The sequence below is a fragment of the Mercenaria mercenaria genome, chromosome 8, assembly GCF_021730395.1.
Source record: "Mercenaria mercenaria strain notata chromosome 8, MADL_Memer_1, whole genome shotgun sequence".
In the NCBI taxonomy this organism is placed as follows: domain Eukaryota; kingdom Metazoa; phylum Mollusca; class Bivalvia; order Venerida; family Veneridae; genus Mercenaria; species Mercenaria mercenaria.
Genome location: NC_069368.1, coordinates 3,693,131 through 3,709,481, shown reverse-complemented (window position 1 = coordinate 3,709,481; position 16,351 = coordinate 3,693,131). Strand labels below are relative to the sequence as shown.

At 35.1% G+C, this 16,351-nt stretch overlaps 1 protein-coding gene across 1 annotated transcript; it reads right to left on the bottom strand.

The window, feature by feature from the left end:
• Nucleotides 1-116: 116 nt before the first annotated feature.
• On the bottom strand, nt 117-14,605 carry LOC123523183 (long-chain fatty acid transport protein 2-like). The gene is made up of 10 exons (XM_045300868.2): nt 13,862-14,605; nt 12,737-12,847; nt 11,886-12,101; nt 8,236-8,394; nt 4,440-4,564; nt 3,981-4,172; nt 3,587-3,680; nt 1,953-2,154; nt 1,331-1,428; nt 117-872 (listed from the first exon to the last, which is right to left on the bottom strand). The coding sequence occupies exons 1-10, from the start codon at nt 14,217-14,219 to the stop codon at nt 550-552; spliced, it is 1,878 nt and encodes a 625-aa protein (XP_045156803.2). The 5' UTR covers nt 14,220-14,605; the 3' UTR covers nt 117-549.
• Nucleotides 14,606-16,351: the final 1,746 nt, after the last annotated feature.

Here is a 16,351-nt window from a genome sequence, read left to right as displayed (position 1 = left end):
TCATTTATAACCAGAAGTTGATATTTACTTAAAAAAAAATATTTTGAAGTACTCGTGCTTGTCAAACTAGGAGACATTGTATGGTTTTCTTCCATGAAAGAGTTCAGACAATACAGTATGTTCATCTTTGAATATTTTATTTCTGCATAAACAAACAGAGTATTGTACTTAAGAGTGTAACGATATATCGCAATTCACTGTATCGCGAAACATTAGTCTGGCGATACGCATATAGTATCATAGACCTGTTTCACGATAGTGAAAAGTAAAAACAGCGAATGAAAACTTGCATAAAATCAGTGTTAAAGATAGTAACTAAACAAATGTATCATTCAGAACAGTTTCTATAACTTTAAAACAAAATTTCAAGTAGATCTACTTTCCAAGTGTAGGAACTTTGTTGTTTCTATTTCATTTTGTCACATGAAATGCTCAATGTGTATCGCGATACATACCGTATCATTGCATCTGTATCATGATATGTATTCTATTGTGAGACTAGCGTATCGTTACACCCCTAATTGTACTGTGATAGTAATTATTTTTGACTTATAGTGGTACTTTTCCTGCCATTATTTGTGTATAAACTACATGGTCCAAGGGCAGGTAAGTATGAGTTCCTGGGTTGAGATAGAAAATTGGGTCTGTAACTGTAGTTACATCAAACCCCTCCTTCACAAGGGAAGTTTTTTGTTGTTTGAATGTTGAAGTCATTGTCAGTTCTTTTTGGATTCGGATGAATTTAGGTCTAGCATAGGCTGGCAGTACATCTGTAACGTGTTTAGATAGAGAAGCACACATTGCTGGAGTTAACGTTGTTAGACTTTGATCATTCAAATGTAAAGCTGCCATCCCTGCACGTCCATCCGTACCTGTAACCAGAAACTTTTATGAAGCTCATCTAAAAAGAGCTACAACGAAACTGTTTAATTTTTTTTTTGACATTATTCTACACAAATAATGATTTCACAGTTTTTCTGAAACCATGCAATACCATGGTATCGGCCTTCCCCACCATACACTATTCATATTAAGTTGTTTAAGTTTAAGCCGATTTCAGTTTTTTGCTAGTTTATATTTGTTAAATTTTATATTTCTCCAGTATATTTCTCATGCATAAAGATACTATTAGTTATTTGGTTTGTTGGTGAATGGGTATCATGTGATGACAAGGAAAGATAGAACCACGTTATTTCTTGATGACAACCCTTTACTTGAACTCTACAATCACAACAATGTTGCAACCATTTTATTATCTGTTAATACATGTCAGTGCTGGACGTTTACCAATGCTTGAAGTTTGTAAGGTGGCGCGATATTTATGACATACCTGGTATAAGCACACCATATACGTTGGCATCATGTATGAAATCTACATCCGTAAGAATATTGCTCACTTCTGTTGTTGATACATTTTCTCCTTTCCATCTGTAATAATGTAAGAAACATTTCATAGAAGGTATCAAGACTTTTTCATTACAGGACATACGCTTAAACATTTTATTTCCATAAAAATTCACAAATGCAGGATCAAATCATTTAAGCAAAGAACGCAAAGCTAAATCAAGGTATTCCACTTTTATTAAGAAACACAATACTAGGATCCTATTAAGTTTCATGGTACATGTATGTTAAATAAAATTATTTCTAAATTACACCTAAACTAGGTATTCTACTATGTAAGACAACATTTACTAAAACATTTCTCTAACATTACACTGACCTGAATGTGTCTCCAGCCCTATCACTGAAGTCAATATAGTACTCTTAAGTCGCCAGGTCCATCCGACCTTTAAGTATTTCAATACTTTGATTCTGACATACTGACCTAAATGTGTCTCCGGCCCTTTCACTGTAGTAAATATAGTAAGTACTCTGTCTTCTCTCAGTAGGTACCCAGGTCCACCTAACCTTTCAGACTTTGGATACTTTGATTGTGACATTATACTGACCTAAATGTGTCGCCAACCCTATCACTGAAGTAGACATAATACTCTTTATCCACTCTAAGCAGGTCCCCAGTATTGAAGTATTTGTCTCCTTTCTGAAACACGTCATACAGTAACTTCTTTTCGGAATCTGCTTTCTTCCCACGATACCCCTGGAATGATGTCTTTCCTTCTATCAGTGGGACAATCATGAGGCCTACTTCATCTATAAGTGTAATAATGAACTGATTACATGTAATGTCCACAGTAAGAGAAAGAATTATTTAAGAACACCTTGACAGTGTTGCTAAAATCTGAAACATAATTCTGTGAAATGATTTATATTTCTTTGGCTTTAAGTTCCATGGTTTTGGCCATAATGGCTTTTTTGCCAGAGCACTTGTTTTTCAAGATAGAGAAAAAAATTTTATTTGTCAGTTTGGATTAAATTGTGTGGGTTGACGACTATGAAAGTAAATCCCCCACAAATATATTAAATGATGTCACAGTGAAGTGACTTGATTTGGATCTAGAATATTTATGTTGGTGAATCATCCGTCCTTGTTCCTGCTATTTCATGATGGTCACATAGCTACATTCTGACTTACTGCTGGCAACTTCCAACCCCTTGTTTAATGGTGAATAGGTGAGCTTGGCTTTCTGAACACTAAGAAAACAAGAAGCTGCGTTCAATAAACGCTTGATGCCCCCGGTGGCATCCTTGTCAATACAAAGCAACCTAAGTCCAAAACGAGGTCAAGTTCAAGGTCAAACTGAGGTCAGGTGATGTGATGAGGAATGGTCACAGGTTACATCTGCATTAGTATGAAGTCATTCTAGTAAGGGGTATCGAGGCTAGACGAAACGGTCCCATTTGGTTAACCAAGAGATGACCCATATAAAGCAACCTAAGTCCGAAATGAGGTCAAGGTTAAACTGAGGTCAGGTGATGTGTGAAGATGAGGAATGGTCACAGGTTACATCTGCATTAGTATCAAGTCATTCTAGTAAGGGGTATTGATGCTAGTCGAAACGGTCCCATTTGGTTAACCTCGTACGGACGGACAAACAAACGAATGAATGGACGGACAGGACAATCACTATATGCCTCAGGGGCATAAAAATTACAGAAAAACTGTTTTAACACTATTTTTACACGATGGGCGGTTATACGTTGGGCTAATTATTTTGTATGACATATAAAAACTGGTGTGTGTATTATTGTTCAAACAGTATTGCTATAAATTATTTTGATTTCAATATGTATGTCTTTTATTGTAAAATTTAGACCAAATATGATAGAACTGTTTCTTCCCGCAAGTTTATATATGCCAGGACCAGAAATGGTAATACGTCTTGCTAAAGAGTTCCATTCGGGTGCAAAATGATGGCAAATTATTCACTCAGTGTGTGTGTTTAATCAAGACAATTATGATATGTGACATTTTGTTTAAACACGATATCAAGTACAATATTGATCAAATTTGAAAGTGCTATTTCTAAATGCATACAATCAAGGCACTAAATATCATATGCAAGGTCAACACAATATAGTTGTGATGATTTCAGCATTGCTAGCCATATTAGAATGGATAATGATATGTCACCTGCTGTTTAAAACTGCCTATGCCTAAATGTACAGTATAATGCATACACACCTGGACCAATGGGTACACAGAAACCATTTCTGTTTCTCAGTGGAGCTTGTGCCTCAAGGTCAAACTTTACAAAGGCACATGGAGTAAACTGCCTCTGAAATAATGTATAGGGTTACAGATTTACAAAAGCATATATGATAATTTGTCATTGAAAAGAGTCAAATACACAAAAATTGCTTAAAAACCACTGCAAAACCTGAAATAAAAAGAAAGTTTGCTTGTTTTACAGGAGTTTTAGATCAAAATTTAACGTCTTTCATGTGTGAACACCAGATCTTTAATTTTCCATCTTGTTACACAACTCCTGAAAATACTGCACACAGTGTCATGTATTTTTATCTTTAATACGATGAAAATAACAAACATCCATCATATTCTTAAAAAGAAATATTACCAAATATGGTGATGATCGGCCACATGCTCCTAACTTGTTTGTAATGTTTGATAATCCAATAGGGCACTCTGTAGCTCCATAGAACTCTATAATCTTTGGTATGTTAAACCAGTTCTTAAACTCTGCCCAGATATCTTGACGCAGCCCATTCCCAAATGCATATTTTATCTTATGTATTCCGTCTAGTTTGGACTGAAAAAAAGTATTTTCGCAAATTTTATTAGTGTGAAAAGTGGAAAAATAAAGTCCCATCAAATAAGTACATCTAAATTCATTTTCTCTTTAAAACTTTGAAATCCCAAAATGTATGCTCCAAAGATGTATATCTATGTCTCCATGACATAGTTATTTTGGCAAAAGAACTTTTGTGTGTCTTTTGTCTTGCAAAATTTCTTTCAAATTTATAGAAAAAAATCTTTTATTCTGATAAATAGCAATTAACTGGACGAACGCAAATACCTTTGGTTGAGCAACAAGATATCTACAGACTTCTCCAATATATTGTATAATTGTAACATCGTGTTTCCTACAGTCCTCCCAGAAATGTGTTGCTGAAAACTTGTCTCGTAAAACCATTGTGGCACCTATCAGTTAAATAAAGAGATGGTCAGATTTTAAAAATATAACAGTACGGAATAATATATTACAATTCTTCTTTAAAAAAGCTAATAAAGATATGTCAATAGAATTATTCTTTCAACTTAAAGACTTCCTTACATTTTAAAAAACTCTTTATCTAATAAAGCAGTGCAATATATATATTTATTACATATTATGTAAAACTCCACTTATATACCACAGAATTAATCAAGATGACTCCATGAAACAAGAGGACCATGATGGTCCTGAATCGCTCACCTCTTCCCACATGACCCAGTTTTGAGTATGACGTCATTATTTGACATAGTGACCTAGTTTTTGAGCTCATGTGACCCAGTTTTGAACTTGACCTAGATATTATCAAGATAAAAATTCTGACCAATTTTCATAAAGATCCATTGAAAAATATGGTCACTAAAGAGGTCACAAGGTTTTTCTATTATTTGACCTATTGACCTAGTTTTCGAAGGTACGTGACCCTGTTTTGAACTTTACCTAGATATCATCAAGGTAAACATTCTCACTAATTTTCATGAAGATCTCATAAAAAATATGGCCTCTAGAGAGGTCACAAGGTTTTTCTATTTTTATACCTACTGGCCTAGTTTTTGACCGCATGTGACCCAGTTTCGAAACTGACCAAGATATCATCAAGGTGAACATTCAGATCAATTTTCATGAAGATCCATTGAAAAATATGGCCTCAAGAGAGGTCAAAAGATTTTAATAATTTTAGACCTACTGACCTAGTTTTTGACCGCATGTGACCCAGTTTCGAAACTGACCTAGACATCATCAAGGTGAACATTCAGATCAATTTTCATGAAGATCCATTGAAAAATATGGCCTCTAGAGAGGTCAAAAGAGTTTAATAATTTTAGACCTACTGACCTAGTTTTTGACCGCAGTTGACCCAGTTTCAAACTTGACCTAGATATCATCAAGATGAACATTCAGACCAACTTTCATACAGATCCCATGAAAAGTATGGCCTCTAGAGAGGTCACAAGGTTTTTCTATTATTTGACCTACTGACCTAGTTTTTTAAGGCACGTGACCCAGTTTCAAACTTGACCTAGATATCATCAAGGTGAACATTCTGACCAATTTTAATGGAAATCCATTCACAAGTATGGCCTCTAGAGAGGTCACAAGGTTTTTCTATTTTTAGACCTGCTGACCTAGTTTTTGTCCGCACATGACCCTGTTTCGAACTTGACCTAGATATCATCAAGATGAACATTCAGACTAATTTTCATACAGATCCCATGAAAAATATGGCCTTTAGAGAGGTCACAAGGTTTTTCTATTATTTGGCCTACTGACCTAGTTTTTGATGGCACGTGACCCAGTTTCGAACTTGACCTAGATATCATCAAGACGAACATTCAGACCAACTTTCATACAGATCCCATGAAAAATATGGCCTTTAGAGAGGTCACAAGGTTTTTCTATTATTTGACCTACTGACCTAGTTTTTGATGGCACATGACCCAGTTTCGAATCTGACCTAGATATCATCAAGGTGAACGTTCTGACTAATTTTCATGAAGATCTTGTGAAATATATGGCCTCTAGAGAGGTCACAAGGTTTTTCTATTTTTAGACCTACTGACCTAGTTTTTGACCGCACGTGACCCAGTTTCAAAGTTGACCTAGATATCATCAAGATGAACAATCTGACCAACTTTTATACAGATCCCATGAAAAATATGGACTTTAGAGAGGTCACAAGGTTTTTCTATTATTTGACCTACTGACCTAGTTTTTGATGGCACGTGACCCAGTTTCGAACTTGACCTAGATATCATCAAGATGAACGTTCTGACCAATTTTCATGAAGATCTTGTGAAATATATGGCCTCTAGAGAGGTCACAAGGTTTTTCTATTTTTAGCCCTACTGACCTAGTTTTTGATGGCACTTGACCCAGTTTTGAACTTGACCTAGATATCATCAAGGTGAACATTCTGACCAATTTTCATGAAGATCTTGTGAAATATATGGCCTCTAGAGAGGTCACAAGGTTTTTCTATTTTTAGACCTACTGACCTAGTTTTTGAAGGCACGTGACCCAGTTTCGAACTTGACCTAGATATCATCAAGATGAACATTCTGACCAACTTTCATAAAGATCCAATGAAATATGTGACCTCTAGAGTGGTCACGAGCAAAAGTTTACGGACGGACGCACACACGTATACGGACGACGGACACCGCGCGATCACAAAAGCTCACCTCACTTTGTGACAGGTGAGCTAAAAATTCATATTGTGTGTGTGAAGCCATTTTAACATGTGTTGTTTACCGAAAAAGTTCATTAATGTCAGTATTTTCATTGCTTTGAGAAATATGCACATATTCTTTCAGAGTATCACTGCTCTCCTAAATCCATGCAATATCTTCTCTGCAGAACTTCTACATATTTCTCAAAACAAATCAAACTAAAGGTATCATTAAAGGTATATTAATACCCAAGGCAGCGCTTTGATACATGGAAAGTAGAATGTTGCAATCATGACCTTTGACCTTCATTTTCAAGTATGACCTTGACCATGGACCTAGAGACCTGGGTAATACACTCTGCATATTATCTTCACGAGATTTACTGATGCTAATTTTATGAAAATTTTTCCAGTGGTTTAGAATAGATGGAGCAGACACAAATTTAAGCTATTTAATCTTTGACCTCTGTGTGACCTTGGACCTAGTGACCTGTGTTGTGCACCCTTCATGTCATGTGGATGTGGTTAACAATAATATTTACTGATGGTAAATTCTTAGTAGTAGTTCAGAAGAGCGGAAACAAATCGTAACAAGTTATTTAATCTATGGCCTTTAAGCATAACTTTGACCTTGACTCATTGACCCCATGCCGAGTGCTCTGCACATACGGTGAAGCTAAGATATTTGACCTACTAGTGTGACCTTGATCTTCAACATAATGACTGGGTCATGTGCTCTGCACTTTTTCTTAGGAAGGTGAATAATTGATGCTTAGAATATTTATGAAAATCTTACTAACAGTTAAAGGTATTTGACTATGGACTTAGCGGCCTGGTCTTGTGCTCTGCATTGTTTTGATTATGTAAACAAATGATGCTAGTTTTATGAAAATCTATTCTTGAGACTCTAAGGAGTGCACATGAATTCAAGCTATTTGACCTTTAAGTGTGACCTTGTACCTAAGTGACTAGGGTTGCAATATCGGCCTGCACATCTTGGTAAGGAAAACAATCATCGGTAGGTTTATGAAAATCTTCCCTTCTGTTTGGAAGATATGAATGGAACAGAATACGCATAACAGACCAATGGACATGCATGACTCTAATACAGCACCCAGAAACAAAGTATAATTATATACTAGATTTACTGTTTATCAGAAGTGTTTTGATAGGTGCCTTTTAACAAACAGGTACTGCAAGTAGGATAAAATGAAGTTACTTAACTTGTAACTTAATAAGCTTTGAATGTGATCATCCAACCAGACCACAACAATTACTATTGGAGTCTGACTTAAAGATATACTGCTGTTTTTCTAAAACAATACATATGATGCCCTTGAATGAAATGTATAACTCTAACTTGATTAATATCTTGAGAATCAAAATTCTTCTACAGGGATTAACTTGCAATTTTGAAATTATGCGCCTAACCTTTTGTAACAGTATTTCCGAAACCGACCAGAAGTGCAGCAGAATGATACATAGGTAGCGGCTCATAAATGATGTCGTCTGCAGTCATACCAAATACATTAAAGGAACAGCCAGCTGCTAAACAGCGAACATGTGGAACAATAGCTGGCTTAGGGAGACCTGAATATATATAAAAGCACTTGGATACACTGGGTCTACATGTATATAGCATACAAAAATTTTGTAATCTAAATTTTGCTGCACATTCTCTTCAATCCTGCTGGATAAAAACTGCAATAAAATTAATGTTGATGCTACAAAGGCAACAATATATTGAGTCTATTATTTATTGACACACTGCCTTAATGACTGAAACATTCCAGCTAAACAGAATCTAATACAAGTCGAAGTTACACACTGACGAGATCTGACATGACCCTTAACCCCTTCATGTTGCCTTGACCTATGAGATAGCAATACTTTGTTACACCAGTAGAATTATTTATCTGCAAAAAAATTGCTAAATGCATGTTGAAGTTATGATCAGTGCATAGACAAGATTTTATATGACCTTTGATCCCCCTAGTGTGACTTTGACCTGCATGTCCCCCAAAAATAAGATTGTGCTATGCATGTCACAGGTTATAGCCCAGAAAGGCTGCAAATGACTGCTGACCCCTAAGTATGACACTGACCCTTGATGTAGGGGATTTATAAACTAGACTCCATCTTACTGAAGCAAACATTGATGCTAAATTAAAATAAGATTGCTGACTGAAATGATGTGACCCTTAAGTATCACCTTGACCTTTGAGGTAGGGCCTTTGGGGTCTTTGCATAATGCTGTATCATTGAGGTTACCATTCATGCCAAATAAAAGAGATTGCTTCATGCACGTCAAAGTTACTGTTGTGACAAAAAAGCATGAACAACAGAACTGTACAAGCACATATTTTTGCAAGGTAACTGAAATTTTGTGTTTGTTTGCAAGATTCTATATTCACAAGATTGAAAAAGAGTCATTCTTCTTCTTCTGGTTTATCAACAAGTCGGTGTATGTTAACTTACACAATGTAAAGCATTATCCATAAATAGTATGTAATGTCCAATCAGACCACTTTGCTTTTCCCTTTTCTATTACTCACAGACTGCAGCTTACAAAAATAATACTTCCAGAATTGTCCAAAGGACAGATCTAAGCCCACACGTGCCCCCACCCCTCAAAATCCAGCAAGCATACCATTTTTGATACATTGGTCATTTTAGTCACATTCCTTGCGATACTTACATCAGTAGTACTTGAAGCTAAAGTAGTGGGATCATACAACAGATTAAAAAGCTATCAACTTGGTCAAATGGCACTTTTGCTTATGACTAAACAGCATAGATAAGCATTCTATGCCCATTGAAAATGGATGAACTTGTTATAAAAATTGCTAAAATACTTTTCTGAACAAAAAGCTCTTTTGATAATGGCTTCAACTATGTCCTAACTATGCCCCAGTGTCTGAAAGTAGTGAAAAATTTGTTGATGAAATCCTTTGAAATGTATCGTGCAAAAGTGCATTTGCTCCCACAAGAAAAGTTATGAAATCATTTAATTTTGTGGGTATGACATTTTATGGTTTTGGAAAAAAAAAGTGTTATTTGGGACATAAATTTGTGGATTCCATTTTTTTTAGATAAACTGAATTAGAATTTAATTTTTCATCCAGATTTAATTTTGCGGATTGACCTAACCATAAAATGCATGAAAAATTGTCCCCCATGAATATTAATGATTTCACAGTAATGTATTCATAAGCATTTATAATAGTTTCACAAGCACTTCTTGAATATTATTTACACACATGATTCTGAAAAAGTACTTTATGGTATATAATGAATTTTATATTGAAAGACTAAAAGATGCATCAATTACTAAAAATTTTATTGTAATATTTTGTTTTTGAATCACAAAAAATTACCATAAAGCACTTTTATCCCCAACTCAGTTCAGTTTCAAATACCACTAGTAAGAACTTTTCCAAAGCCGACCAGTTAAGCGGCTGAATGATAAAGTGGTAACGTCTGATACAGTATATCGTCCTTGGTCATTCCGTGGAAGTAACGATGGCCTGACCCTACACAGCTACGATGGTTTCTGACTGCGGGCTTTGGATATCCTGTCACACATATCATAAATTGTGATTAACCCTTACCCTGCTAAATTTCTATAATGAATTTGTCCATCTTTCAATTTTAAAGTACCATTAACTGTTAAAATGGGGGTATACCAAAAAGATACTGACTGATTTGGGAACAGTGCAGATTATGATCAGACTGCACAGATGTGCAGGCTGATCATGATCTACACTGGTTGCAAAGGCAGAATTAATCATGTTCAGCATGATAAGGGTTAAGGTCTGTTTTTAAATACATCAGTTTATATGGATGCCCATATAATTGCTGTTCTAGTCACTTTCAGGACAGATTTAAAACAAATTAAGTTTCAGTTTTATCAGAATTACTTATTAATTAAATAGTTTTTATTGATAGATCATTTTAATTGTGCCATTAAAATACATGAATGACCATTTTGTGCCCAAACTGATATAGTAAGTTTTTAACTACGAACAGTAACAATGTGGTTCCTGTTAGTGTTTACCAAATACCTGTGTGTAAAACTATCACATCAATGTATTAAAAATACAGTCAAACTTTGTTAACTCAAACTTGACGGGACCAGCAAAATTTGTTCAAGTGATCGGTTGTTCGAGTTAGCGAACAAAATTCATTATGCAGGGATTTCTTCGGGACCTAACGACAAGTTCGAGAGAAGGGTGGTGTATGAATTATCAAAGTTTGACTGTAATGCAATTAACATCAATCAACATGAATATAGCATATTGTGCCCTTGGCATAATAATAGTACCTGAAAAACTTGGAACATGTTGCAGTCTGTACCTAAATATTCACAACTTAAAACAATAAAATTGACAGGTTAGAATACATCAGTGCTGCAACAATATTTGAATGATATAAACATTGTATTACAACTTGTGTCACTATGCTCAATGACTGTTAATCAAAACAGGCACGTAATTATGAAGACGACAGTTAAGTTAGGCTCTCAGGATTTGACCCTGTGACCTCCTGGTGAAAAAACAGGCAGTCTACCCTACCGGTGACATTACATAATTTAGGCAGAAGCAGTCAACATACAGACAAAGGATACATTTTCATTTAATTTAAAGTTTTCATTGAAACTTCTCAATTAGCATAAGTCAGTTACCTTTTAAATATAATTCCAGTAATTTAAACACAGGAACACACCCTTGGCATGTCCAGGTGTTTTCAGAAACAATAAAATCAAGGGGACATGATGGCCCTATATCACTCACCTGACTCAAATGAACAAACTTGGTAGAAACTCTCTATGTAATACTACATACCAAATTCCTAAGCCCTAGGCCTTGAAGAAGATTCTCAAAGATTTTCGTTTTCATGTCATCTAAAAAAAACTTATTTTTCTAGATGCTTATCGAGTGAGAATACCTTGGATCCCTTAAAATGTTACGACTCTTTTATTTCTCAAGTTCTACCCATCCCCTTGAATTCTGTCAACTGAACTGTCTTCAGTGACAAACACATGTCCTTAGAAAAACAAAATGACTGTTTAAAGAAATTACCTGTTGTTCCTGATGTATAGATATATACATTTGGTGTAAATGGCAGCACATGTTTCCTTACAGACTTGTCAATATGATCAGTACTCATTCTTGACATTACAAGGTCAAACGATATAAATGATGGTGGTTTTTCCTCGCCAGTTTTACCTCGTACGTACACTGTAACATCTGGAATTTCTGGTAATATGTCCATTACTGCTTCAATAAGACCATCACCTAAAAAGATATAAAAGCGGAAAATGAACATTCAAGGCATTTTACAGACACACATTATTTAAAACACAGGGAAGATGAGATCAGAATCAAATCATAGGATAACCTTTGCCTCTCAACTGTTAACACCTAACATGCTGGACACGATTAATTCCGCCTTTGCGACCAGTGTAAATCATGATCAGCCTGCACATCCATGCAGTCCGATCATATTTTGCACTGTTCGCCATTCAGTCAGTATCTCTTTCGTAAGCACTCCTTTTAACAGTTAATGGTACTGTCCAAATTGAAAGATGGACAAGCTCATTATAGAAATTTAGCAGGGTAAGGGTTAACTTGCATTTATAGAAATGTTTCTCACATTCAACTATGATCTCATTGTTTTTGCAGCATTCTTGTAAATCATAGCACTTCTTTTAGTCTCTTATATGTTGGAAAACCCATTTGAGAGACTATAGGTTTGTCCAGTGTCCATCAGTTTGTATTATCGTTGGTCCATTGCTTTGCCAAACAAGGATGAATGTTCCATGAACTTGCTATATCAAACCTAAGAAGAATGAGAGCGTTGCTGTCCAGAAATTGGTCAGCTCTTGATACAGTATATAATTGTTAAATTGTGCAATGTGTGTTCCACATACCTTCTCCAATAATGAGTGTCTTTGCTCCACTTGCTTTTACAGAATGGGACAGAGAATGGGCTCTCAGGTTGAAATTGATGAAAGCAATCTGGTACCCAACTTTCATGAACCCTGAAATAATACACAAGTAAACCCTGAAATAATACATGTAAATCTAATACATTCATGAACCCTCAAATAATACAAGTAAATCTAATACAACTTTTATGTACCCTGAAATAATAAAAGTAAATATAATATTTTCATGTACCCCGAGATGACGTCATATAAATCTTCTAGTAGTCATAAAATGAAAAAAAATCTAATATGTTCTTGTACCCTAAAGTAATATATGTGAATCTACTTGTAATTCATGAACCCTGTCATAATGCATGTAAATCTCCTAATAAGTTCATTAACCCTGAAATAATGCATGTAAATCTCGTAATAAGTTCATGAACCCTGAAATAATGCATGTAAATCTCGTAATAAGTTCATGAACCCTGAAATAATGCATGTAAATCTCCTAATAAGTTCATTAACCCTGTCATAATGCATGTAAATCTCCTAATAAGTTCATTAACCCTGAAATAATGCATGTAAATCTCGTAATAAGTTCATTAACCCTGAAATAATGCATGTAAATCTCGTAATAAGTTCATTAACCCTGCAATAATGCATGTAAATCTTGTAATAAGTTCATGAACCCTGAAATAATGCATGTAAATCTCGTAATAAGTTCATGAACCCTGAAATAATGCATGTAAATCTCCTAATAAGTTCATGAACCCTGAAATAATGCATGTAAATCTCCTAATAAGTTCATGAACCCTGAAATAATACATGTAAATCTTTTTACTTTAATGTTCATGTACTGTTGGAGACTTACTTAATATTCGCAGGTGTTTGATTTTATAAGTTAGATGTCACAAGCTACACTGCCTGTAAAGATTTCACTATCATTTAGTAATAGTTGAAAAAACACAAAACTTCAATTAGTACAATAAACTTTGCATAGAGCACGTTATTTATGGTCAGCAAAAATGCTATGTTATTTCCTATCTTAACAGAAATTCAGCTTGTTGAGATTTTAAGAAACATAAAATTCAAACTTATATTGTAAAACAAGGAGCAGAAATTTCTCACCTAGATATGACCACACAATTCCAGGCTCGTTATACATCATGATGGCAACAACTGAACCCGGCTTGATTCCAATTTCCATAGCCGCCCGACCCGCTTGGTTTGCTTTCTTGTCAATGTACTCATAGCTTAACTTCTCATCATTATAAATAATAAATGGTTTCTTTGGAGTAGCCTTTGCAAAATCTTCAAATATATCAATCAAAAATTTTCCTTTTGACAAAGCATTAACAATACCGTTGGCAACTTTGATGTTGTTACGTCGATAATACCAGTCAAGGTACCAGCCAGGCCACCAGAGATTTAGCAATAAATACAGGACACCAGTCATCCCTAGACCTCCAACCACCAGTGCCAACATGATCAGTTAAAAAAAATGTTCAAATCTCGAAAAACTTCCACTTTTTTTCTATCTGAATGCATGTGTATCACAATTTCTACACCATGCTCTGTAAATCCTACTGCAATGTTATATAATCCTGCTTATTTGTTTTGCAATCATAACTAAGAATTATTTAATCTAGTAATTTTCATTTGCACCTCACTGGATTAGTAGTACAGCAGGTATCTTGATACAGTCTTAAGCTCGGTTTAAGGTATATTTATTGATAAGGGAGGAGTTTACAGATGTATAAAATTTAGAACGTTCTAACCAAACAGTTATAGATAAATGTCAAGGTTCATTGTACATGTATAATATTAAGGAATACAATATATCGGTCACTACTTTATCTGCTTCAATAACAACCCATGTTGCTTGAAATGATTAACCTCAGTAATGAACTTGTCCATCTTTCAATTTGGACAGTACCATTAACTGTTAAAAGGGGTGTTAACCAAAAAGATACTGACTGAATAGCGAACAGTGCAGATCATGATCAGACTGCAAGAATATGCAGGCTGATCATGATCTACACTGGTCGCAAAGGGAGAATAAAGTATGTCCAGCATGATAAGGGTTAAACCAAGAATTTTCAAAACATAAAGATATACAAAGAAAATTCTACTAACAATAAAAATAGGGTCATATGTTGTTTTTTTTGCAAGACATACCTAAAAAATACAGACCTCAATTAAGTTTTCATAATAGCACCAATGGGAAAATCATTATTTTGATGACTATTTTGCATACAGAAAAGTTTCTACAATGCAGATTTTAATGAAACTTAATTTACATATTGTCACTTATTTGTTTAAATGAAATATATATTTCCTTTGCTTATTTTTCAGATATGTGGCCATTATCAAAGATCTGAGTTAATGAAAGACCTAATTTGGATATTTTTCATGTGTCAAAATTTGTATTTATATATTTAATTTTTAGAAAGATATAGACAAGCTGCTGATTTTATCAATTAAAACAAAGGTTTCCATTTATTTGTTGCATCTGTATGCTGAATCAGGGTGTATTCTATGGATTTTACACCATCACTTTGGGTATTTGAAATGTCCAGAACTACTTAAAAAAATATAGAATATTATAACAAAAAATCTCTTTTATAGAATCGAATGCTCCCTGGGAAAAAACTGACAGGGGAAAAATCTGACTGTTACACTGGTCTTTCTTTTCTCGCTGTATTCATATACTGATACAATTAAACCTGCCTTTGCAACCAGTATTAAGCGGTAACTGAAACCTCAAGCAGCTAGTCAGTATATTTTCCCAAACTGATTTTTTGTTCTAATTTCAACTTATCTTCAGCATCCACTTGCCTTAAGCAAGACTGTTTTACACCTTGGATGGCTGCTTACATTTCCTATCACTGGTGAGAACTAGAAAATGCTTTTGTAAAAAAGCACATGTCTCCCCCAATGCAAAGTCCTATAGGCAAGAAGTCAATAGGGGTCAGGAGCGAAAGTCAAAGAGACACTGATGGTTGGATGCAATAGGGATCATCTACTTGGCATGTCCAGTCATCCCGCTAAATTTCAACACTCTTGGCCTAGTGGTTCTCAAGTCACTGTTCAGGCTCCTGTGACCTTGACCTGTGATCAAGTGACCTCAAAATAAATAGGGGTCATCTACTCTGCATGTCCAATCATCCTATTAAGTTTCAACATTCTAGGTCAAGTGGTTCTCAAGTTATTTCCAAAAAATGATTTTACATGAACAGGCCACTGTGACCTTGACCTTTAATAGACTGATCCCAAAATCAATAGGGGTCATCTACTCTGCATGTTCAATCATCCTATGAAGTTTCAACATTCTGGGTCAAGTGGTTCTCAAGTTATTGATCGAAACTGGTTATCACTGTTCAGGCCCCTGTGACCTTGACCTTTAACGGAGTGACCCCAAAAATAATAGGGGTCATTTACTCTGCATGAACAATCATCCTATGAAGTTTCAACATTCTGGGTCAAGAGGTTCTCAAGTTATTGATTGGAAATGGTTTTCCATGTTCAAGCCCCTGTGACCTTGACCTTTAACAGAGTGACCCCAAAATCGTTAGGTGTCATCTACTCTGCATGACCAATCATCCTATGAAGTTTCAT

Coding starts and splice junctions, on each gene's coding strand:
- LOC123523183 (XM_045300868.2), bottom strand. CDS start 14,219: ATGTTGGCACTGGTGGTTGGAGGTCTAGGGATGACTGGTGTCCTGTAT. Junction 2,155..3,586: donor CTGTGTACCCATTGGTCCAG/GTGTGTATGCAT, acceptor TTACACTTATAG/ATGAAGTAGGCCTCATGATT. Junction 873..1,330: donor ATATGGTGTGCTTATACCAG/GTATGTCATAAA, acceptor TTCTGGTTACAG/GTACGGATGGACGTGCAGGG.